Consider the following 24763-nt stretch of genomic DNA (forward strand, 5'->3'; position numbering starts at 1 on the left):
CTTTAGCAGGATTGGCCTTGTGATGTCCATCGTTGAGTATGTGCTCACGCTGTTTGGAAAGCTAGAAATATAATTACATCTTATTTTTTCTTACTTCTTTACTTTTTTCAACAGAGTATTAGAGAATTTGAAATGCAGAATTTACTGATGTAGTGTTCTAAGATCAACAGGAGCTAGTCTTTGCATTTACAAGGAGGAAGCTGTAAGAGACTGAATTGTGGCACGTTTTTGTACACCAAATGTATTAATTTGAATTGAATAATGGGTAACTTAATCAGATTTTTAGTCAGGCTTGCCTTGTGTATGGTGATAATTGCCAGTTACCTTGGGCCTTAAAGGCAAGTAGATCCTTCCCCACCTTCCAACCTGTTTGATTCTTAGAAGTGAGTTCCTTAAAAGAAAGAAGCAGTGTTTAGGTGAGGGACTGATCTAGGCTCAGTCTAGTGACCAGAAACACTTCCCCAGTGCAGGCACTGCCATAGTCCACAAACTGTCTCTTAAAAAACAAATTTAAATGGTAACAGCTTCAGACTGAGTCAAGAGCAGTTCGGTTCATGTTTGTCATAGAAGTATTGACAATGTTAACAGTCATAGCGCCCGTTGGAGGCAATTGTAGCCATGTTCAAAGGCACAAAACAAAATGATCCTTGGGAGTATTTCGCAAGTGATAAGGAAATGCCACAGGAACAAGACTAAGTGTTTGCTTAAAATGCTTTCTTCCGCATGAAAATTTAATTTGTTTATAGGGAGGACAAAAACATAATCATTCCACGTCTGACAGTTGGTCAATAGGTATGAGATGCCATCTCCAAACTGATAGACTACCTACTTATTTCTTCTTAGCTAAGAAGCTGGTTCAGACAGTCTTTTTCAACAGTCTTCAGTGATTTGTAGTAGTATGTACAAATGTTTTTCTTTTTTTCACTTCTTATTGGACTCAGGGTGGGGGGCTGGGGAGGTGTTGTGGTTTAACCCCAGCTGGCAACCAAGCCCCATGCAGCTGCTCGCACACTCCCTCCACAACAGGGTGGGAGAGAGGATCAGAAGCATGACAGTGAGAAAACTCATGGGCTGAGATACAGCAAGTTTAATAGGTAAAGCAAAAGCTGTGCCTGCAAACAGAGTAAAACAGGGAATTCATTCACCACTTCCCATGGGCAGGCAGGTGTTCAGCCATCCACAGGAAGGCAGGGCTCTGTCATGCATTATGGTGACTTGGGAAGACAAACGCTGTAATGCCGAATATCCAACCCCCTTCCTTCTTCTTCCCCCAGCTTATATACTCAGCATGACATCCCATGGTATGGAATATCCCTTTGGCTAGTTTGGGCCAGCTGTCCTGGCAGTGTCCCCTCCCAGTTTCTTGCACCCCTCCAGCCCTCTCGCTGGCAGGGCCTGAGGAACTGAAAAGTCCTTGACTTGGTATAAACATCACCCAGCAACAACTAAAGACATCAGTGTGCCATCAACATTGTTCTCACACCAAATCCAAAGCACAGCACTGCGCCGACTACTAAGAAGAAAATAAACTCTATCCCAGTAGCTGGTGTGCCTGTTGTAGTTGTGCTGTGACATTGGACGTGGATTAAGTTGCTCCAGCTGAGATGTTTTGGCTGAGAAATGCACTTCCACCTATGGCAGAAGTAGTATTAGAAACCATGTCTGGCAGAGACTGACAAAATGTGACTTTGAAGTGGTTTTCAACAGAAAGTAGTTCTGCTCACCCTTGCAAAAAAACTGTGTTAAAATGTTTGCAAACCAATTACTGTGCACCTATCTGGTTTTTCATGTACAATCAGGTAGTGCGTTCCTCGACACACAACAGGCCCAATAAGGCAGCACAGCACAGACTCCTGATGCCGTGTCCTTAGACATGGGACCAAGGTCTGAGTTATGGTCATGTGCAATTCCGATGGCTGGTGCAGGCCTCATCTGGTGGTGGAGGGAAAGTGCACCTTCATCTCCAGCAGGAGAAGAGTGGGGGTTGAAGGGGAGACTGCCAGTTCTGGGGGATAATGGGGTGGGCAGGAAGGAAGCAAACATTTTCTTTCCTTTTCCCAAATTGTCACCAAGACCTTCAAGGCAGAATGGGGTACAAGTGGAGGAAGAGAAGAGTTTGTTGGAGGTGATAGGACTGGCGCAGAGGACATGGGCAGACGGAGTGAATGTCTGATGGGGAAATTGTGACTGTGCTGTATTTGCAGTGGCATTTAAATTCTTGCAAAGTTAATAGTAATGTAATGTTGCTTTAACAGCTTCATTCTCTGTCACTCCTATCACCCTTTTTGCTTACTTTCTCAGACACAACCAGAATACACTCTTTTGTCACTGCCTGCCTCTTCTTCCTCCCTGATATGTGATGACTTCAATTTATCTGGTGTTAACATAACTCCAAAGCAATTTGGAAATCTGTTCTTCTGAAAGAAGTGAAAGCAAAACGGGGCTCTTTCCTGCAGACATTCATGCACATAATTAAAATCATTCAAACAGTTAAGTGTGCTTAGAATTGGGCTTTGGATTTGTACTTTATCAGTAATCTTCTATTGAAAACCAAGGTTAATTCATCCCTGTAGTTAGAGTTTGAAAGCATTAAAGTGTTTACTTAACAGGTTAAAACTGTTGACTTTGGAAGATTTAACTGTCTGGATATAAAGTTGTTTGCTCTATCACCTGGAAAAAGATTTTATTTAAAAAGTGGAATGATTTGTGTTTATGTTACCTCACAGATTTCAAGTCTGTTTAATGGGCTTATTTTAAAAATGTCTTCATTTTGGTTTGTTGTTTTTTTCCAACAGAAACCTCAGGGCTTTATATGCAAAAAGTGAAATGGCTCTTCTGTTTTCACTGCTTGAGAGGGGGTGAATCAATTTGACTTACATTTGGGCTAGCTCACTGAATACAAAATCCAGGCTTATAAAATATTTATTCTTACTTTCTGATCAGACAATTCACTTGAATAAAACCCAGATACTCTCACATATTAAAAGATTCCTCTCATGTAAAGAAAAGTCCCAACTTTTTATCTTTAATGAAAATCCCAGTTTCTGTGCTGAGACCCAGTTACAAGAGTTTGTGTTTGTTTGGGTGGCCAGGACTCTGGGAAGAGTACCCACTGCCCTGACCTTCCATTGAGAAAGTTTCCTGAGCCTTCAGAAGGCCAAAAGGTAGACCCAATCCTGATCGTGCTGCAGGCAACTTTGCATGAAAAGCTTGGCTAATTTATGGGCAGTGGAGGAACTGGCGGGTAGGGAGTTATATGGGATTTCTGCAGCTGTTGGAGATTGAGATGGGGGAACCAGACTGTGGGTGAGTTCCCTCACCAGGTACCTGTATCCTTAGCTTGCTGACGGTTTGGCCTGTTGTGACCATGGGGTCTGGGTGAGTGAGTGCTGGGAGGTGGCCAGTTCAATCTCTGCAGGCTTCTCATTTCAGACACAGAACAAAACAGAATTTGGGGAATCACAAGGAGAAAGCTTCCTGATCTCTCGGCAGAGAGGCAGTTTTAGGCTTCTCCATTCCTCTTCAGCAGATCTAAGTTTGCATGGGGCTGTCTGTGCATTTTTAACTGGTTTACCTAGAAACAGCAGCACGGTGCTTGGAGAACCGAGCTGTTTCTCATAGGGTTTGGACAGAGTTTATGAACCTAGAAAGAGGTTTTATGGGTAGCAGAGCATTGTCTAAACATGTTACTTCATAACTAAATGTGATCAGAAACATAGCCAGTGGGCTTGTGTGTACAAGAATGGTTCATACACATACTCTTGTTCTGACTCTGACTTGTTCATTACTGGGATTTTTGCATTACCTGAGCTACTGTCTGCCTCCCTTCCCCTGCCTTTGGATTGTCGAGTGCAGAGTGTGTATAGGTGGCTAAGCCCTGTGACCTTTGGTTGGTGTCAAGGGCGCACAACTGGTGATGAACACTGGAAGAACAATTGATAAGCGAGGCAGTTGCCTGTAAGGAAGCTGAGTCACTGCACAATCTATAATCTCTCTTTTTTTCCCAGCTGCTTTTGTTTTGCTCTCCAGGGTAATCTGTATTATCAAAGCTTGTATCACCCAAGCAGTTTGAATGCTAAAGGTAACTGGACTATGAAGTCTGAATTGCATTGCTCTTGGTGGCACCTTTTGGTTTTCTGAGATGGGCTGTGGTTTTGATGCAGAGAACAGTGCTCAGACATCTTAAAAAGAAGGTGAAGCACAGTATTGACATGCACCAACTCTAGTGCTCATGACTAGGCTTTGCTATTCCTTGAAATTGCAGTCTAGCTAGGTAAAGATTCATAGGGCTTTTTCTTGTGTGGTTGATTTTTAAGGTCAATCAGGACAGTGAGAGCAGACCAAACGATATTGCAAGAACATCTGCATTGCTCTCCTGTGTACCAGAGGTCACAGAATTTGTTCTAGCTGTTCTTCACAACATCCAAGAAAGGTGTTGTAATCTGCCTTGATTGTAATCAAGCCCTCATTGACAAGGATGTTTTCAAAAAAGTTAGGCTGCACCACATGTGACATTTCAGCAATAGTCACCAAGGGATGTCATCTAAATATAGGAATACAACAACAGGTAAAGCTTTCAATGACACCCAGAGCAGTAGTAAAAACCTCTACTTCCGACAGCTGTTGGATAAATCCTAGTGCAGAGACAAGAGGAGCTTAGAGATGTATGGGAGAAGGGGAAGTGAGTAAAACATGCCAAAACCTGTGAAACTTTGCTTCTGTGTTTGTGATTTTGTGACTTGTGGATCTTCAGGGTGTGATTGCTGCTGTTGGGAGCACGTTGGGCAGTGCTGTTCAATTCAGTACCTCTGTTTTTGGTGTTTACCAGGCTGTTGTTAAAAGGGATGGCCAGGGCAGGCAGTGAGGCGAGGGGAGGGCAGAGTGAAGTTCAGGTATGCTTGCCAGCTTTATGAATGATATGTTAAAGCTCAAAAATAGTAGCTTTGCGGTGCCTCTGTGTAAATCTCTGTGGGACTGAAGAAACGATTTTGAATTGAAATGCACTCTTCCTGAGGGACTTTTTCCAGCAATGAGCCCAATTATTTTTTAAGGAGGTGGAGGTGGGGTGTTAGCCCTCCAGGGAAACCATAAATATGTCCATAGCTGAGCTGTAGTGGGTTATATATTCCAATTGCCCTATCATGGGATTTCAGTAAAGAAAACAAGAGACATTCTCCCTAGTAAAAGTACTAGCAGCTCTTTTCTTCCAGTCTAAGTGATTCAGCACATTTTACTCTTGAATATCTAAATACTGTGTGGCCACATCTAAGTTCATGAAAATTTAATGCCTTGCTGGTTGAAACTGGCCACTTTGGGGTTTTGGATCACAGCCAATGCACACATTTTAAGTGTCTCTTGATAATTGCTTCTAAGGTTGAGAGACAAGAAATGAATTTTTATCTTAAGGGAGAGGTGAATAGGCAAACACAGAATAATTTGCATTGGAAAGGAGCTCTAGAAGTCACCTGGTCCATTCCCTGCCCAAAGTGAGAGCTAACTACAAGTTTGATGAGGCTGTTGAGCCAAGTGTTGCGGATCAGGGATATCAAGTCCAGTCCTGCTGGGCTTCCACTCCAGGGCTTACCTGGTTGCATGGGGAAGTTGTTCCAAGTAAACAAGTCTTTTTCTGCAGGGCTGCTTTCTAGCCACTTGGTTCCCAGTTAGCTGTACTACTGCATGGGATTATCTGTCCTGGGCCCATCTTGCCTTTGAACTTCCTAAGGTTCATGTCATCCAGCTTCTCTGCTGTGCTGAAGTTTCTCTGTATCCTGATTTTGGCTGTGTGATGTGTAGGTGCCTGCTGTATTAAACCATGACGCTCTGAATACCAACTTTCCCCTCTCTTAACCTCTTCCCTCAACTTAGTTTCACCTGAAAACTTGCTGAGGGTGCTCCCTGTCACGTTGTCTGTGTCAGGGATGAAGATGGTAAACAGAATTGGCTTGCAATCAGCTGCAAGTTAGACTTTGAACCTTCAGCTACAACCTCTTGAGCCCGATGGTCCAGTCAGTTTTTCACATGCCTTATAAGTAGCACTTGTCTAGTCGGTGTCTTCCTAGTTAGATTGCAAGTATATTAAGGGAGACTGTGTTAAAAGCCTTGCTGAAGTAAAAGGAAAATTTTGTTTTCCCCAAAGCCAGTTGTTCCATCCTAGAAGGCAGTCAAGTAGGTCAGTTATGATTTGCCCTTGCTAAATCCATGGTAGCTGTTCCCAGTCACCTTTTTACCATTCAATAGCTGGAAATGGTTTCCATGAGGACTTGCTCTATGATCTTCCCTGGTACTGAAATGAATCTGACAGACTGTTCCCAGGATTTACCTGCTTTCCTGTTTTGAAGATGAATGTAACTTTTTGCCTCCTCCAGTCAACATGACCTGTGGAAGTTGGGAGAGGGTTTTATGGTGATCTTGGCCTGTGCTTTCTGTGTGTTCAGATGACTCTTGCCTCGTCCCACCTACATGTATGTATCTTATCTATATAAGTAGTCTTTAACTCAGTCACCTTTTACTAACGTGAAGCAGTTTGAAAAAGAAAGTACTAGGCAGAGACATGGGGTACTTGAGAGCAGACCTTGCCAGTGAAGACTAGGGCAAGGAAGATACCAACTACTTCAGTATTTTCATTGTCCTGCTTTTGAGGTCTCCTGCCCTGTTCAGCAGTGGACCAGCATTTGCCTTGCTCCCTTTTACTGTTGACATATCTGCCAGAGCTCTCTTTCCCACCCTTCGCAGATTTTCCACCCCACCTCCAGCTAAGCTATGCCCTTCCTCACTCACTCCCTGTGTTCCTCTGTTCCTCCCAGGGAGCCTGTCCCTGCTTATACCTTCTGTACGTGGCTTTTTAGGTTTAAGCTCACTCAGGAGTTACCCATTCAGCCAAACTTGCCTCCTGCCTTACTTCCTTGTTTTCTTGCACACTGTTCATATGCTTTGGAGAGGTTGTCTTTCAAGTTCAACCATTTCTCCTGAGTCCCTTGATATTTAAGGTACTTCTGCCACAGGTTACAACTTCGCAAATTCCTGAACTAGTTGTGACTGTTGCTCTCAAATCCAGGTTCTTTATTCTGCTATGTGCCTCCCTCAGTATTTTAAATTCTTATATCACCTCATAGTCACTCTGGATAAGGCTGCTGTCAGCCTCTATGTCCCTAGACGTTTCTTCCTTAATTCATACCACGTAGTAGTGCTCCTGGTCTACTGAAAGGAGTGCCTGTAGAAAATAAGTCTTTGATGCTGTCCAGATTGCCTGTGCTCTACTGCTCTGCTCTTCCAGTAAATGTCTCAAAGTTCCCCATAAAAACAAACCCTGTTATTATGATGCTTCTTTCAGTTGTTTAAAGAAAGCTTTGTCCGTTTTCTCTTTTTGACTGAGCAGTCTGTAGCATATACACACCATGTTTACACCTTGTTCGCCAACCCCGTGATCCTGATCCACAAGCCTTCATCCTTGACTCCATGGATCAGTGGTGTGTTGTGTTGTTGAAATAGTGGGAAAACAATGTGCAACACTTTAAGAAAGTGCTAGACATGTAGTAAACTGGTGAGAAAGTATGTTTGTACACACGAGGAATACCAGTGCTCCCTCCATGACTTCGGACAAGTCGTTTTCCCTCTCGTTGCTTCCCCATCTCAGACTGTGAAGTCTCTGTGGTAGAGGCTGTCCCATACATCAGGTCAGTGTGTCCTCTGCCATACAGTAATAAAGATAGTTTATGGGCAAGCACTACTACCTTCCAAAGACTGCAGGCATGATGACATTAGTACTTTTGAATGTACCCTGCATCCTGTCTTCATGGAAGCTGATATTTGGTAATACAGAGAACCTGCAAGTCCACTTCACAGTGGCAAAGTAGGATGGGAATGTCCCTGTGCAGCAAAGCAAGACTGGAAGGAAACCTGGCTGCTAAAGACAACTGTGTTCATACAGGATTCTCTCATTACCAGGAACATAGTGATTTTGCGCACAACAGTAGAACAGATCATACTCTTAATTTGGCCTGCCAAGTGCATGGATTTTGAATATCCCTCAGTTAGGTTAGGGCAACAGGGCAGGATGAAGGCATAAGGAAACGTAAATGAATGAATGATGAAAATAAATATTTAAATGACCTGTTCAAATTACTTACACATGTGGAAAGACAAAATACTTCCTCTATTTTTCAGTCAGGAGGAATCTTTACATGCTTTTGAATAGCAGACATCTGCTTTGTTCGCTATCAGCCAAGTCAAGCTTTGTTTTCTTTTTACAGTATTTAAAAGTATTTACAGTATTTTATAGAGGACTTACTTGTTTGGGTTACAAAACATGGAAGTTCTCATTGAACTATGTGCTTTTCCCACACCTTCCACATAGGAATCCCCATTCTTAGGCTCAAATATGTGCATGAAGACCCTAATTAAGAAAAAATATTTTTCTGAACTATCCTGCTTGTAATGTTGAGTCTTTTCTAACTGTGATGTTCCCCCCAACCTTTCCCTGGGTTTTGCATTGCCAGTAGCTAAAAGCTACCTTTTGACAAGTTGTTCACCTTAGTTTTCTGCTATGAGAACTGTGCTGCCTCTCTCAGCTGAAGTAGTTTTAGGTAGCCTTCGGCACTGTGTGTTGCATATTGGCTGTGGTGGTCAAGTTTAGCTACCTCTTTGCAACTTCAGGTTGCAAGTGGCTGTAGATCAGACAATAGAGGACAAATGGTTTAATTAATCTTAATATCATTTTGAGCCTACCGCTGCAATCAGTTGATCATGTTTATACATGTACCTACGCTGACACAAAATCTTACTGAAATAAAAAACGTCAATGGACAAAGTGAGGGTTTGCAAGATCCATCTTTCTAATATCAGTAGCTATGCCTTGTTTTAAAGAAGACTGGATTTACTTTGATTTCTAGATCAGTGCAGGTTACATTGAACAGATAATTTAATGTATCTCATTGATTTTCCCTGTAATACTGTTGAAACACAAGTCACTGCTCTAATAATTTGTTTTACCATTGAAAGTCAGTATGCAGATCTGGTCCCCTGGGATATCAATGTGTAATCAGATACTCCATGATCTAATCAGGTTCTGCAAGGAGTATGCTGTCAATTCAATGCTTAGCAGTAGAAAGCTTCATCAAAATGGAAAATATTTAAAGTAAATATTTAATTAATATTTAAAGTAAAATGCAGTTCAAAGAGACAACCATGAAAAGTGGGGTGTGCAAAATTTTAAGACGTTTCTCAGATTAAACAAAGCCAAATCCAAACTAGAGTCTAAGATGATTTGTTGTGACACTATTGTTAAAGAAGGAAATGTTATAGTTGTCACTTCAGTTTATAGGGTTTGTTCCAGTTCAGTTAAAATATAGCATTGCCATCAGAAATTACTGACTAGCAGGATTTCATTAATGTGATACTTGCCACAGCATGCGTGATTTGGAAAATAATTTTGAAAAGCAGCTACAAAAATGTCAGCAGCAGAGGGTATGACCTGGGCTCTGAACTCATTTTGATGCTAGGATTTGTATCTCCGAGGGCCTAGCCCTACAGTCCATTTCAGAAATACAAGTCCTGCTGACCTTGAAGGAGTTTTGCAAGCAGTGCGACATAGGCAGAGGAGCAGACCTGCTTGCTGTGAGGAGTCTTGGCAGAAGCACCTCCTTCAGCTGGGGCAGCAGGAGTGTGGCTCTGCCTGCAGCCAGACAGTATTTCTGTATAAATGGCCAGATTTCACCACCAGGTATTAGAAGGCTAGTGGTAGGCAGGGGTGATGATTATCTCCCAGGATCAGCTCATCTTTCCATAAAGCAAGGCGAAGTCCCTTAGAGAGGAATGTGTTTGCAGATGTTGGCTTTGTCAGCTGCTTTCATGTAAATGTCTAAATGCTGAGCAAAATAATTTTTTTGTGTGTGTGTGTGGTTGTAGGTTTTTTTAGTGGACGTACCTTGAGACAGAGAGAATTTTGCACAGCAAAGTGTCTTACATATTTGTATTCAACTTCGCTATGTTGTGGAAAATGGTAACTTATATACGCAGGCAGGTTAAGTAGTATGTCTTGTTCTTGTCCATAGCGTGTAGTGGAGTTTTGGTATTTTATCAGTGAATGCAATGCTGTCCTTGGCTTCATCTGTTGTACTTACGTAGCAATGGAAAGCAAAGAATTTTAGCGGTAAATTTAAGAAGGAGAACAGCGTTCAGTAACCTTGTTGATGATCACATCAGACTTGAAATAAAGGAATGGTCAGAAAGATTGCATGTCCTTGGTGTTTTTCAACTCATATTTTAGCTGGCTGTAAAGGTGTTGGTGGGGGTTGTTGTTGGTTTGGTGTGGTTTTGCTTTGGTTCTGCAAACTAGGCAGTGCATGATTCAGTGTGCAGGGCCAAGCCCTCCTCCTCTCGGCTCTACATATTTATTATGTGACCAGCTTTGCTGGAGTTACACCAGGACTGCTTTGACATTCAGAGCCCGCTGACTTCAGTGAGCTTAAAGGTGTAAGAGCAAGCTAGGAGAGAGCAGAGGGAGTGCCCAGACAAGTGGTGGAACAAGCATTACGTTTCCTTCAAGTTCTAGTCAGGTGCTGCTGGGGTAAATGCTGCCAGAGGAATGTAGTGTATTGAGAAGGGCAGGGGAAGAGCCCATTGGTGAGTATGGGTACAGCCAGAAAATTATGTTTATTAAGAAAGAATCACTAATGACTTCTAATTTATGAACAAAATATTGATTGTTTTCATCTGTTGTGTTTTTAGGGTCTCATGACTCATTTAGCTTCTACATTGATGAAGCCTCTCCAGTTGGGCCTGAACAGCCAGAGACGGTCCAGAATTTTGTGTCGGTTTTTGGGACTGTGGCTAAAAAGCTGATGAGGAAGTGGCTGGCTACACAGACCATGAACTTCACCAGCCAGCTGGGGGCAGGTATAAGGTATTTTGATCTTAGAATTTCCACCAAGCCCAGAGACCCAGACAACGAACTCTACTTTGCTCATGGTTTATTCAGTGCCAAAGTCAAGGAGGGTCTGGAAGAGATCAATGCATTTCTCACTGACCACCCAAAAGAAGTGGTCTTCTTGGACTTCAATCACTTCTATGGGATGCAGAAGTATCATCATGAAAAGCTTGTCCAAATGCTCAAAGACACGTATGGGAACAAAATGTGTCCTGCGATATTTGCCCATGAAGTCAGCCTCCAGTACCTGTGGGAAAAGGAACACCAAGTGCTGGTGTTCTACCACAGTCCAGTGGCTCTCGAGGTACCATTTCTTTGGCCAGGCCAGATGATGCCAGCTCCCTGGGCAAACACAACAGATCCGGAAAAACTGATCCAGTTCCTCCAGGCGTCAATCACTGAAAGAAGAAAGAAGGGCTCCTTTTTTATATCTCAAGTAGTGCTGACACCAAAGGCTAGTACAGTGGTGAAGGGGGTTGCAAGTGGTCTCAGAGAAACAATCACAGAAAGGTAAGTTTCTGGCAGGTAACGTGCTGACTGTGCTGAATGTGTGTGTTGGTGATGCTGCTTTCCTAATTGCTGTTAAAGAAACTCCAGCACATGTATTTCCTCTATGCTACTGTGGGTTATTCAGAACCTGGGCATAATCCTGAATTATTTAAAGAGAAACACATTGAGGGAGAAACTTTGTATCTTGAAAGGCAATCTGGCATTGAAGCCTAATGATACCTTACGGGATTGGCTTAGCCTTTTTTTTGTGTGTGTGTGTGTGTGAATGCGGGTTTTTCCATTTGTTTTCTTTTTAGAATGTGATTTCTTACCATAAGCACTGAACATCTTGCCTCGGATTTCCTTACTTAATGTTGACAAATCTATCTGAATGATCAAGATCATTTAAGTTTTTATTTATGCATTAAGCTTCAGGTATTGGGTAAATATTTTTTTCATTTTGGCTTATCAGCAAAGCCTGACACTGCAGAATTTGCATCCTTAACTACCTTTATACACCTTAACAATGTGTGGCTTTTCTCTCTGCATACCATCATACGTTATATCAAAGATACCAGGACACCATTGGAGTGAACTCGCCTCCTGACAGGCATTCATTTATCATACAGGAAAGAGACTGCAGACCATTGTAGAGGTTCTGTACGTGGAATACTGTGTTGACAGTCCATTAATTGTTACATTACAAAAAGAGCCATCTGTGCAAAACATGCATTATTTATACCATTCTGACTTTGATAAATCAGAGCCAGTTTTCAGCTTAAAGGCATATATGTGTGACTGTGTTCTTGACAACTTGGTAGGAAACCTAACACAATGCCAAGACACAAGAGCTATTTTTTTCCCCTTAAAAAAATAAAGGGTTGCAGGGTGTCACAAATTTATAATGCATGTCAATGGCCTGCTAATGTTCTGCTCCCTGCCTGGATCTGCCTGTGCCAGGAAGGTGTATCGGGAACAGTCCCCTTCTGTGAGATGAATGATGCAGTGCCTGTGACACTGCAACCTGCAACAAAAACATGCCTCATTTTTGAGAAAGGTTGAGCCATTTTTATGGCAGATTTCCTAAGCAACTTTTAACTTGAAAAAACAGGGCAAAACTTTACCTGAAATGGTAAAACACTGATGCAGAAGGTTTTGTAAGCAGTGGAATATGATTCAGAAGTGCTTGAGTGACTGCACTTGAATATACTCCATGTATGTTTTTATAGGTTCCATTGGACTAGTGATCTTCCATTCTGCTGAGTCTGAAGAGCACTTCTGTGTACTGAAATGCTACTTTGTTGATGGGTTTTACTGTTGAACACTCAACTTGTTTTTGAGGGATTTGTTTTCCCTGGTAAACATCTTTCCAAGTGTTCTTGTCTCTTCTCATTGCAGGGAGGTTGCACTAGATGACCTTTAAAGTTTGCTTGCCACACGAACTGTTCTATGATTCTTTAGCACAATCAAGAAACTACCAGGTTCTTCTTAAAGCTTGCTGCATCATTAAAATAACCATTAAAAAAATCTTTTCTTCTTTGGCTCGTAATGTGCTTCCTTGAAGCTGCTTAGAAAAATAAAAACTTCAAATGGATTCTGGATGTGTTTGGCTAAGCTCTGAATGACTTGAGCCTTTGAAGCCTTAGAATGCCTTTCTCTACAGCAAATTTTGAGATTATAAACTAACTTGAAATGTCAGTAACTGAGTAACAGTATCTGAATAACAGTTATAACAGTAACAGGGCTGGAATACCTGGGAATGTTGGTTTTCCAAATTTAACAGATTTTTTTGCATGAGCAACGTGTGTAATCATGTCTGCTGCAAGAATACTTTTTCCCTTCTTTGCCTAGCTCTTAACCTTTGCAAAAGAAAAGGACCTTTAAAATTATCTCCAAAGCTAGTATTTAATCTTCCAAGAGTGGCATCTCATTTTGAATTTTTATTTTTATTACAAAACTGTACTGTAGGAAGACACAGGCTTGGCATGTGTGTTAATTTACATACAAACTGAGTTTGTATATTGAGTGAACTGCTCTAAAAGTAAACATCAAGTATACTCAGAACTGCTCCTCATTTGATGATGATAAAAAAATAAATAATGAGCAATTAAATCATGCAGCACAGTAAGTAGAATTTGCAGAATTCTCTACAGTCTCACTGCATTAATGCATTTCAGTAATTTAGAAGTATGTAAACCATGCTAATGGAGCCAGGGCATATATGGTCCAGCTGCACTGTGTTCGTGCATGAACTATCTGCTAAAAAAAAAAAATTAAAAAAAATTGTAAAAACATTATTCTGTACCTTTCAAAATAAATGCACAGATCAGATCCCATTATTGTGTCCAGGTGGTAGATAACATATGTGCTTTTGTTGCCAGTTTCTGTATAGATTTATACATTTTGTACTATTTTCTACTTATTAATGAACGCTGGCAAAGAGCTTTGCATTAAGAATGCAGTACCTTACTCTTGACAGCAGTTTTGTAACCATACTTGGATGGTGGTTTTCCCTTGCATTGAATTTTGAAAGATCTGAATGCAAAAGCACAGTAAGGTTGGATTTTTCAAATAATTCTGGTGTGATGTATTTGCCCCTAAATTAAATTTTACATTTAAGAAATGTTCATTTTGCATTTTCAAATAAAACCTGTTGTCTCTCCATGCACCCCCCACCCCCGGCATCTGTACAGTGGCAATTTACATGTTCTGTGATGTTGTTTGTTATCCATGAGATTATTTACAATTTGAGCATTGGCCACCTTAGTGGAAGAACTTGTTTTCTCTCAGTTGCAGCATCTGTCAGACCTGGAAAAGTATGAGTGGGTGCCATACAGCAATCCATGCTCCTTTCTGCTTCTTTGTAGCTGATGTTGTGAAAGAGCATGGTAAAATATTATTCCATAGCCAGGATGGTTGGTTTAATAGCTTTTCATCATGGCTGCATGTGGTGGTGCAGGTCCACATGTTCAAACTTCAGTAGAGCAGTCTCCTAAGGCAATACATTTCAGAAGGAGATGAGATGTTATTTGTCAGCCTGTTACCCACAGCACAGGTATGCACAATAGGGAGGTCCATGGTAACCTTGATTAAAAAACAGAACAAAAAGCCAAACCAAAACAAACCCCAAAACCAAACCAAACAACCCCACAAACACACACACACCCCAGAAAAAAAAAAAAAAAATAGTTTCATGCTCCTAGGACTGGATTCAGTAGAAGATATGCCAGGACTAATTTTTACTGATAATGCTTGCTTGCAGGTTTTGCTGTCATCACAGGTAATGCTCTGTGGGACAATGACTTGAAAGAAGGAGAAAATATAAAGCTATCAAGCTTTCTATCCTGCACAAATAAAAGAGGGAAAAACTATTTCCTTAAGCTCTTCCTAGGACTGTAGCTCAGCATTACAAAACTTTTTAACACAGCTGTCATGTTCATTACTTGAATGAGGAGAGTTGCTTGAGTGTGTGTACATTATTTTTCTTGCATTTGCTGAAAATCTTTGAGGACTTCACTGTGCTTTCAGGCTTAGCATTGTCATGTGCTGTTGAAATGCCAAGAAATACTCTCTGATGAGCAACAGTACATACCAAATGAATTACGTATCCTCTGCTTATTGAATTAACTTCACAGTGAGGCAGCTGCCTTCTGTGCATCTGAAAGGTGGTTGTGAAACAGCCTTTTGATGACTGTAGACCTGTTCTTCATAATAATCTGGTTTGTTTTCTGATTTGCAGTGAAATTACTAATTTTTATCTGTGACACTGGAGACAGCATGATATTCTCTTTGTTGTCTCTGAGGTTGAATAATATAGAGGAAGAATACATATCCTTCAAAGGATGCAAAAATCCTGTGCTACTTTTAAAGCTTTCAAGAAATAGAAAATAAACACATACTCAGCCGGTTATCCTTAGAGATTAATTTGGAAATCAAGTGACAGTGTTCCCTGTAGCTCACATGTGACTAAATCCTTGCCTATCATGCTAAAGCTTCCCCCTTAGCAACCAAAGCAAATAATAAAATAAAATAAAAAAATTTTAAAAATCCTGTATATAAGAATGAACCTTTGAAGTGCAGGCAGAGCAGCCACACTATTAACATAACGGGTGGTAAGTAGGCCACAGAAACTCTCTGGAGAAAAGCCATCTCTGGGTGCAGTCATAAACTAAGCAGGGTCAGATATAGCTAGCGAATAGGTGGATATTATATGAAAAATAATCCCTGAAGTTGCAAGAAGTGGAATTTTTTTGAGCTGGTTACTGAAGGTGCACTCCTTCTCCAAGCCATATCTCGGCCAGCTGAATTTTCAAGAGTTTATGTTGCTGGAGGAGTGAGATTTGATTATATTTTGATCCATGATTGCTACCGACAACTGATGCAGTTCTTAAACTATGTTATGTGAAAAATAAAACCAGCAGAAAAATGTATTTTCCTAATTGTCTGGGCATCCCTCCTGCTTGTAACCTGGATGTATGTCTCCGTTTGGAGCTGCAGGAGAGCAGCAGGCTCTGATGAGCTGGTTTGGGTTTAGGACTCAGCAGCCCCATAGCGGCGCAGGTGGCGTGTGAGCCCTTTAATGCAGAGAGGCCAGCGTGGGCTCGGTCCCTCACTAGTGTGTGTGGTACAGGCACGCTTTGCCCTCACCGCATTGTGGAGGCAGCTTTCTGTGCTTGGGGGGGAGGGGGGTTGACCCCAGAAGGCCCAAATATAATTCCTGTTTATTATTAGGAATAATATTAGAATGCCATAAAACCTAAAGGCACAGGATTTTTAATAACTTCGTTAGGGAAAAGTGTATATCTACCTGTTAGTAGTCTGTGGGATTTAGTCCACAAAGGAGGTTGGCATGGTGATCACCAGCTCTGTGACCACCAGTGTTGGTGGTGGCTTTGCTTTGCGGTGTTTGGGGTAGTTGGCTTGGGGTTTTCTTCTGGGTGTGGGGATGTCTCACTTTCCCTCTATTTGGCCTGCTTGTAACTTTTATCATGTTATGCACCAAAACACTTGCTTGCGGTTATAGTATATACTGCATGACAACTTGTAAAAATATTTTTATGTGAGATCCTATCATCACAGTCTGACCCTGTGTATACAGAAAGCACCAAGTGTTTTTCATCATGAAAAGGAAGTGTTCATTCCCTCAGCCCTGCTGCTGTAAGCTGTCACTAATGTCTACTTGTCTTAAAGATTTCATGCTTCAACCTGCACAGCTACTGTAGTGAAATTGCAAATGGCTCATTAAGTCATCTGGGTTTTCTTTGATCTTTCTGACATTACTTAGATCTCTAAGGAAACTCTACAGCTAATACATGCTAACAAGTGCTGACCGTGGGGAGAAATACATTTGTTGATGCTGGGCCTGGATCTGCCTAGCTGCTTTTACCTCATTGTGAAGGAAGCTGTTCCTTAATGGGTTGATCCTTTTCCTCTTCATTTATAAAGTACAAAATGAGCACAGCGGTTTACACAAAGAAGCCTTTCCAGATTGATTCGCAAGGTGGCATTCAAGCAGATAATGACTTTCTGTAATACAAAGACATTTAATACAAACCCAAGCAAATACAAGCTCAGCACGCATGACGTCTATGTCTCTATGTTGTATTAGCACTTGCATGCATTGCCTTCAGGACTAGGTGAGTAAGTAGGTCTATAGGCACGTCCTTGTCAATTTTTAAGCAGAGAACCGGGCAGCTCTGGACTAACTAACATGCAGTTACTATATGTTTGGAAGTTTGAATTTTTAGTCTTGGGTAGCTTCTCTGTGGTCCTGGAGTGGTAGGACATGGATAGAAATTGTCAGAATATTCCTGTCAGCTCTGAAAACCCTGTTGCATGTGCTGTATCATTCCTGATGGATTTGGGCAATTCTCAGCACCTTCTAAAGCCTTAGAGGACTTTTAGTTGTAATCTAGAGAGAACACATCCACACTGTCCCTGGAGAAGTCACCTGCGTATCCCCAGCTTCTGCAGTGGCTGTCTGCACTTGCATGGTAGGCTAAGGGAGCTACAGAAAGCCCCTGGGATCCATTGTCAGGAGGTACACCAAGCTTCCAATTAGTTTTACTAAACAGTGCCCCGTGCTTACAATTAGCCTTTGTAGACTGAATGAGCAGTTAGACATGCAGGCTATAGCCAGAGCTGTATCGGGGCAAAGCATGTGGAAGAAACAGTAAGGGATCCTGGCTCCCTGGTGCCACATTTGTACAAAAGAAACAGCTGGAACAGAGGTAGTGGGAAAGGACTTGTAAACAGGGAAGACAGACTAAAGGTGTCGCTGATGTACCACCTTCTGTATGGTGCAGAACTTGCATAGGGTATAAAAATGACCATGTTTTTCTTCCATTAAAACAGTGATGCTAAAGATTGTTCCCTGGGAATTTGGTAATGTCTGGGATGGAATGCAATTCTTTCTTAGAGAACCACTGTCATGGTGAAAGATGCTGGTTTGATACCATATAAAGCTTAGTTTTATTTCTTTTCTTAAAGCCTGGAAATATTTAATCCTATTTTATTGATTTTATTTTTTTCCACTACAACATTACTCCTAGGCAAAGGCTTTATAATTCTGTTTTCTATCAGGATTGATTGGGGATGGGGGGAGCTGAGTGGGGTGTGTGTGTGTGTGTGTGTAGCTAAGTTATAAACTTCATGTAGTCAGAGATTATAGTAAGAGCTTGTCTATAATTATAATGATAGCATCGCATGCATTGTCCTAGGCTGTACAGTTGCTTCAACAGAGAGCAACCTATCATAGTAAAATGTCTTTCAGTTTTTCTCAGACACTAAGAAAAATAATGGAAGACATATCTTTAAGACATTGAATGATCACACAGTGGGATTTGACCTTTGGCAAGATTTTAATATTGTAGCTGTTGATCTGAGTGGTTTTGTAACTAAGCAACTGTCATCCAGAATGTATTATAAAATAGTATTAAGATATGAAGGACACTGAGTGGACTAGGAACCATGGTGAGATGCAGGCACTCTCCCACTGAAAATTTTTGGTTTCTGAGCCATAGCACAGGGGAGGAACCTTACTATAATTTCTTTCATGGTGGGGTGTTGAAACCTACTTAACTTTCTTTCAGACAGCTCCGTGATGCTCTCAGTTGTGCCAGCAAGCACTATTGTGTAGTAAATCAGATCTTGGGTGATGGGCTCCTTAATTTTGCTGCTGGACAGTGAAGGACAGCCATGGACTTTTATTCCCTTCCCAGGAGGATTTACATACTCTGAGGTCTGAAACTGGCTCCTCTCCTTTTCCATTGAGACCTGTTCAAATTACATCCCTGAAGCAATGCCATAATACAGATAATTCCTGCAGGTGTGGCAGTGTGCTGTGTTGCTTGCGTAACTGGGAAGGGAACGTTTTAGCCAGTGTGCTCACTGCCTTGTTTGCCAGGGTTTGAGAGGATATTGCAAAGAAGCTCACCTCCTTATGAGCAGGCTTCTTCCCAGAGTTAAATTCCTTACAGTTTCCCTTGGTTTTGCTGCTTACCAGAGGACAGCAACAACAGGGCCACCCTTCTGCTCCCTGCTTTTAATTGAGGATAATGCTAAGGCAGTGAGGACTCAACTCCTCAGTACTCTTCCCTGCTGTCCCAACTGAGCCATCAGCTGGGTGGTGCTTGTGACTACTGTCCCTACATCAGGAGAAGGATCTGCCTCCACTCAGGACCACTGTTGTCACATCGTTTCCTTGGCTGCCTTTCACCATCTCTCTCCTCCCATGCATACTTTCTTTACTTTGCTTTCATTTCTGCCTTAGGGGTGTGGCAAGCAGTCAGCCCAGCAAGTTTCATTTTTACTTCAGCTGCATATGCAGTGGTGATGGTTAGGATTTGGACAATTGAGATTAAATAATTAAACCTGAAACCAGTGTTACCATCAAGCCTTTAAGGTTGCCACTTGGAGGAATTAGGAGAGGATGTTGTGTACCCGGAGATGCTGTTTCAGGCGGTCATAGGGTGCAAGGTGGGCGGTCCAGAAGTTTATTGCTGCAAGGTCATCAAGGTGTTTGTGTGTTGTCTAAGACAGGCGCTGTTTCTCTGAAGAGTATGAGAGTGTGGCAAGTGTCTGTGCCTGGTTTGGTCCGTCTGTTAAGCATCCTTCTGCAGAAGGTAAAGGACAGGGCTCAGCTGAGAGGGATGAGTAAGGTCACCTCTGTGGCACTGGAAAGCAGAGCCATGCTCTCTTCCTGCTCTCACACCAGGCACAATAAATTCTGCGCCTGTTGCTAATCTCTGCTCAGAGAGTGTTTGGCTGATAATAATCTGTCTCACCTAGTGGCATTTGTGGCTGGCTCCCTCTCTCCATCAGACAGCTTTTCAGTGCTATTACTGTCTGACTGCACTAGAACAGAAGAGACATAAATTCAGCTTGAATGGTTTTCTCTTGGTGAAAATCCTCCTTTGAGCTCTGCAGTCTGAGGAACATTTGTGGGAGTAGTAATCCGTATGAGGAACATCTGGTTTTGTTTTTTTTTTTTTTCCTAAACTATTTGTCATGAGAGTTATCGGTGGGCTGTTGCTGAAAAATAATTTCTAGCTCAGGCAGGACTTTTCTTTATTCTCTAGTAACTGGAAATAGTGCATTGGATGGACTGACCACAGGCTTGTTACTGCAGTTCCCTCTAGTAACCTGCTAGCTTCTTTTCTGCTTGCAGCCAGCATCAGCCATACTGCCTGTGCAGCTTTTCTCAGGGTACATCTATTCTGAGATCCAGACTCACATCTGGTTATTTTTTAAAGTAGTGTGTACTTTTCTCCAGGTGTATGCTTGTGAACTCTTCTCATCTCTCAAATAATGTGTCTGCTGATGCACAATATACCAGTGCATTGGGATGTGCTGACCCGAGTCAGTTCTGCATGGAGGTGTGCAAGGTCTCTCTGGCTGGTCTTTGACACTTGAGGTGAGGCAGATGCTCATCTGAGGCTGAACACCATCAGCATCTTGTGTGAGAGGTCTGCAGAAGGAAGGGGACTGCAGCAGCTCTATGGTGAACGTGCAGCTTGATCTGTATCCCACAAGAGTGTGAGCCACTGCAGGGACTCTCATGCTCAGTGCATGGCTGATGTAACAGGTCTGTGTTTTCTTGTGCTGATGGAGTGGAGTGGTCCAGCACTGTCTCCATGTCATGGTTAAAGAGGAGGGAACGACCTCTCTCTGCAACCTCTCTTGGCAGTCTCTCTTCCCACGCCTATTGAGTGGATGGACCTCAAGGCAGGGAGTGGGGGAGCAAAGTCCCTCCCACTGTAAGAGAAAAACAGGTTCAAGACCCCCCTGAAGAACCTGAAAATACAGAGGTTTATGGGATCTGAAAAGATGCATCCCAGAGTCCTGAGGGAATGGGCTGATGGGGTTGCCAAGCTGCTTTCCATGGTATTTGAAAGGTCCTGGCAGTCAGGTGAAGTCCCCGGAGACTGGCAAAAGGGCAGCATTGCACCCATTTTTACCAAGGGTAGACGGGAGGGCCCTGGGAATCTACTGACCTGCCAGCCTCCCCTCTGTGCCTGAGAAGGTCGTGGAACAGACTCTTCTAGAAGCTCGCTAAGACCTGTGGAGGGCAGGGAGGTGATTCAAGACAGCCAGCATGGCTTCACCAAGGGCAGGTCCTGCCTGACCAACCCGGTGGCCTTCTATGATGGAGCGACTACATGCATCAGTGGACAGGGGAAGACCTGCAGGTGCCATCTATCTGGACTTCTGTAAGGCCTTTGACACGGTCCCTGACAATATCCTTCTTTCTAAATTGGAGATAGGGATTTGATGGGTGGACTATTCAGTGGATAAGTAATGGGCTGGATGGTCATATCAAGGGAGAAGTGGCTCCATGTCCCGATGGAGTACAGTGATGAGTGGTATCCCTCAGGTGTCTGTATTGGGACCAGCCCTGTTTAATATCTTAATCAGTGACAGACAGTGAGATTGAGTGCACCCTCAGCAGATTTGCAGGTGACTCCGAGCTGAGTGGTGCGGTTGACATGCCTGAGGAATGCCATACAGTGGGACCTGGACAAACTCAAGAAGTGGGCCCATGTAAACCTCTTGAGGTTTAACAAGAAAGTGTGCAAGGTCCTACACCTGGTCAGGGGAACCCCTGGTATCAATGCTGGCTAGGGGATGAATGAATTGAGGGCAGCCCTGTGGATAAGGACTTGGAGGTACTGGTGGGTAAAAAAGCAGAACATGAACTGGAAACATGCACACACAGCCCAGAAAGCAAACCATATGGACTGCACCAAAAGCAGTGTGGCCAGCAGGGCAAGGGAAGTGATTCTGCCCCTCCACTCTGCTCTGTTGAGACCTCACCTGGGGTACTGCATCCAGCTCTGCAGCCCTCAATACAAGAAAGACAAGGACCTGTTGGAGTGGGTCCAAAGGAAGGCCAAAAAATGGTCAGAGGGATGGAACACCTTTCCTATGTGGACAGGCTGAGAGAGTTAGGGTTGTTCAACCTAGAGAAGAGAAGGCTCTGGGGAGACTTTACTGCAGCCTTTCAACAGTTCAAGGGGGCTTATAAGAAAGATGGGGACAGACTTTTTAGCAGGACCTGCAGTGATAGGGATAATGGTTTTAAACTAAAAGAGGGTAGGTTCAGGTGAGATATAAGGAAGAATTTTATTATGATGAGGGTAGTGTAACACTGGAACAAGTTGCCCAGGGAGGCGGTAGTCACCCCATCCCTGGAACCATTCAAGGCCAGGTGTAGGGGGCTTTGAGCAACCTGAGCTGGTTGAAGATGTTCCTGCTGATTGCAGGGGGCTGGACTAGCTGGCCTTTACAGGTCACTGCTGACCCAAACTGTTCTGTGTTTCTATTTCTTTGTTATGATGATTCTCAATCAAAGATCTATCTTGGCTTTACCCTGGGAGGATTTTAGTTTATTGTTGATGTATCCTTTGCAATCCCTTGCTATATTTTTACAAGCTATAGAATGCATTTTTTAGTCTACCTTTTCTCTTGTGGTCTCTGATGTGGTTTGTTTCATTTGTGATATAGCAACCCTGTTTCATCAATATGGAGTTCTCATTAAATAAAATACAAGATCAGTTCAGAAGTTACCAGTATTACGGGAAAAATGAGAGTGCTTACAATATCTGCCTACTCGTAGTGCTGATCAGAGCCAGTAAGAGCTCTCCAAATCATCAAAACATTTTTGTTTTTAAAGCTAATTTGAGGTCACATAAGTGGTATGTTGGTTAATATTTTATTTCCTTGTTTAGGAGTTTGGTCTACAGTTGTTAGATGTGGCAGCAAGTGCATGTTTGTGTAAATTGTTTCAGCCTAGCAATTACAAAACCACTTGTCCTTTTTCCCATTAGTGCAGCTTTTTATTGAAAACTGCAGGTGTTTTAAGTTTTACTCTTTTTTTCAGGAATGTATCTTTCAGTGTTTTTCTCCAAGGGAAGTCTATTTTAGCAAAATAATTAATATGTCAAAACATTGCAACTTTGTACTTCTATTACATTTGTCTTATCTTCAGATTTATGCTACAGTGTTAATAGCAATGTTTAAAGCTGCTTCTATATTCACAAGTTTTCATTTCTGTTTTCAGAAATAGGTCTTGAACTTTATTTGATGGTAAAGGCCAACATTTTCTATTTGCTTTCTAATTAGAAACAAAATCACATTTTGAAATGCTGGAGTTTCTCACAGAACAGCAGTTCTTCATTTCAGACTAGACAAACCACAATAGTCGTGTGGCACTGAAGTACCCAGCCTTTACTTGCCCCTCAATATCATTGTTGATCAAGTGACAGTCTGCAGACAATATCATACTTTTTCTCTCATTCCTAATGTCCATTTTAATTTTGTTTATGTCTATTAGAAATGACATTTTTATCCATTAGTTATAGGGTGACTACTACTGGCTAAGTAAAGCAGAAGTATTATTAACAATAATTTACCTGGTGTGCACGGTAATAAAACACTGTGGAAGGACAGAATTCTTCAGGGAGACACTATCTAAGACAGAGTGTGGCACATCTCCAGGACTTTTACCTTTTTGCAGAAAAAGTAAGTCAGAACCTGTTTTTAATTCTTCTCTAAGAAAGTTCAACCTCATTATCATTATTTTTACCAAGTGAAATGCCCTGACTGCCCTCTTTAAAATTCAAAATGATTTGAAGTCAAGGCAGACAGCATGATGGTAGATGTAGTCTAGTTAGTGATTTGGGACTATGCAATGTGAAAGAATCTGACTCAGCTTTATGACTGATCTGAATTTTGTTGTCAGTCATGTTGCCATTGATTGCATCATTCACACATTTCAAGGCTGCTGGCTGTAAGTTTGAGTTAGAAGAAAATATGACTATCAGCATTTGATTACAAAATCTGCCAATGATCACTGTTAAAAACAAGGGCTTGAAGGTCAACAGAGGTGTCTACCAGAGTGAAATAAGCAGATTTTATTGCTTCCAGGAGATTCCTTTGCACAGTGCAGTAAGTAAACTGTACCACTGTTACCTTAATGATAGACCCTTCTGAGCTGGTTAAAATAACTGTATTAATCCTGCTTATCTTCATGTTAGGTTCTGCTATATTCAGTGTGGAGCTTGGAAGTTAGTTTTTCATCCAGTTTTTGAATTGTCAGAATTCTTCTTGGAGTCATCTGGGAGCCTTCTGGTATCACATCTCCTGGTACCACTGGGGAACATGTTTTATAAAAGCTTTAAGAAGTGAATACATTTAAACAGGGAGGAGAGTGATCTGTCTAATCTCCATAGCAGAACTGCTGAAGGACTAGCATGAGCATTGCACGCATTAAAGCAGACCTATGAAAACAGTGGTTTAGAGCACAGAGCCGCAAACATAATGCCCTTATCTAAAAATGGCAGGGGAATGGTCTGAGCTCCCACAGGCTTTTGGGAGAAGGCGAGGCTGAAGAGCTTAACTGGAAAGGAGTGATAATTAAAGATACAGAGGCTAATGGAAAGTAAGACAAATGTGGATGAGGTTTTGCCAAAAGTGGATGGTGTCAAATGATCTTCATTTGGTTTTGTAACTAATAATATGGAAGTTTTACAGGAAAATTCTGGGATTTCAATAATGCAGCTGGTAAAGTGTTGAATGGGATATTGCAAATTCCAAAATGAAATTTGGGAGTCAGAAATGGAGTTGGGACTGGTTGGAAGTACTAGACTGAAGAGAAGGTAATGGTAGCATTCCTCAGAGAGCCTGGTTGTCTCTGATATTTCTGTGAAGGACCTTGAATTCAGCTTTAGGAGACTGCTGATGGAGTTTGCTGATAACACAAAGTAAGAGGCTATCTTGATAGCTGGGAAGCTGAGGGATGACATACAGCAAGAACTGGATGCCTGCAGAATTTAGAAATGAGCTGGAATT

At 42.1% G+C, this 24763-nt stretch overlaps 1 protein-coding gene across 2 annotated transcripts in view; it reads left to right on the forward strand.

Moving 5' to 3' along the window:
• Positions 1-24763, forward strand: part of PLCXD3 (phosphatidylinositol specific phospholipase C X domain containing 3) — an 81331-nt gene that overhangs the window by 38640 nt on the left and 17928 nt on the right. For both annotated transcript variants that reach the window (XM_037374429.1, XM_037374428.1), the window contains exon 2: positions 10726-11434. In XM_037374429.1, the coding sequence (XP_037230326.1) occupies positions 10726-11434 (709 nt within the window). The remainder of the gene's footprint in view (positions 1-10725; positions 11435-24763) is intronic.

This window comes from Falco rusticolus, chromosome Z (genome assembly GCF_015220075.1).
Source record: "Falco rusticolus isolate bFalRus1 chromosome Z, bFalRus1.pri, whole genome shotgun sequence".
Taxonomy (NCBI): domain Eukaryota; kingdom Metazoa; phylum Chordata; class Aves; order Falconiformes; family Falconidae; genus Falco; species Falco rusticolus.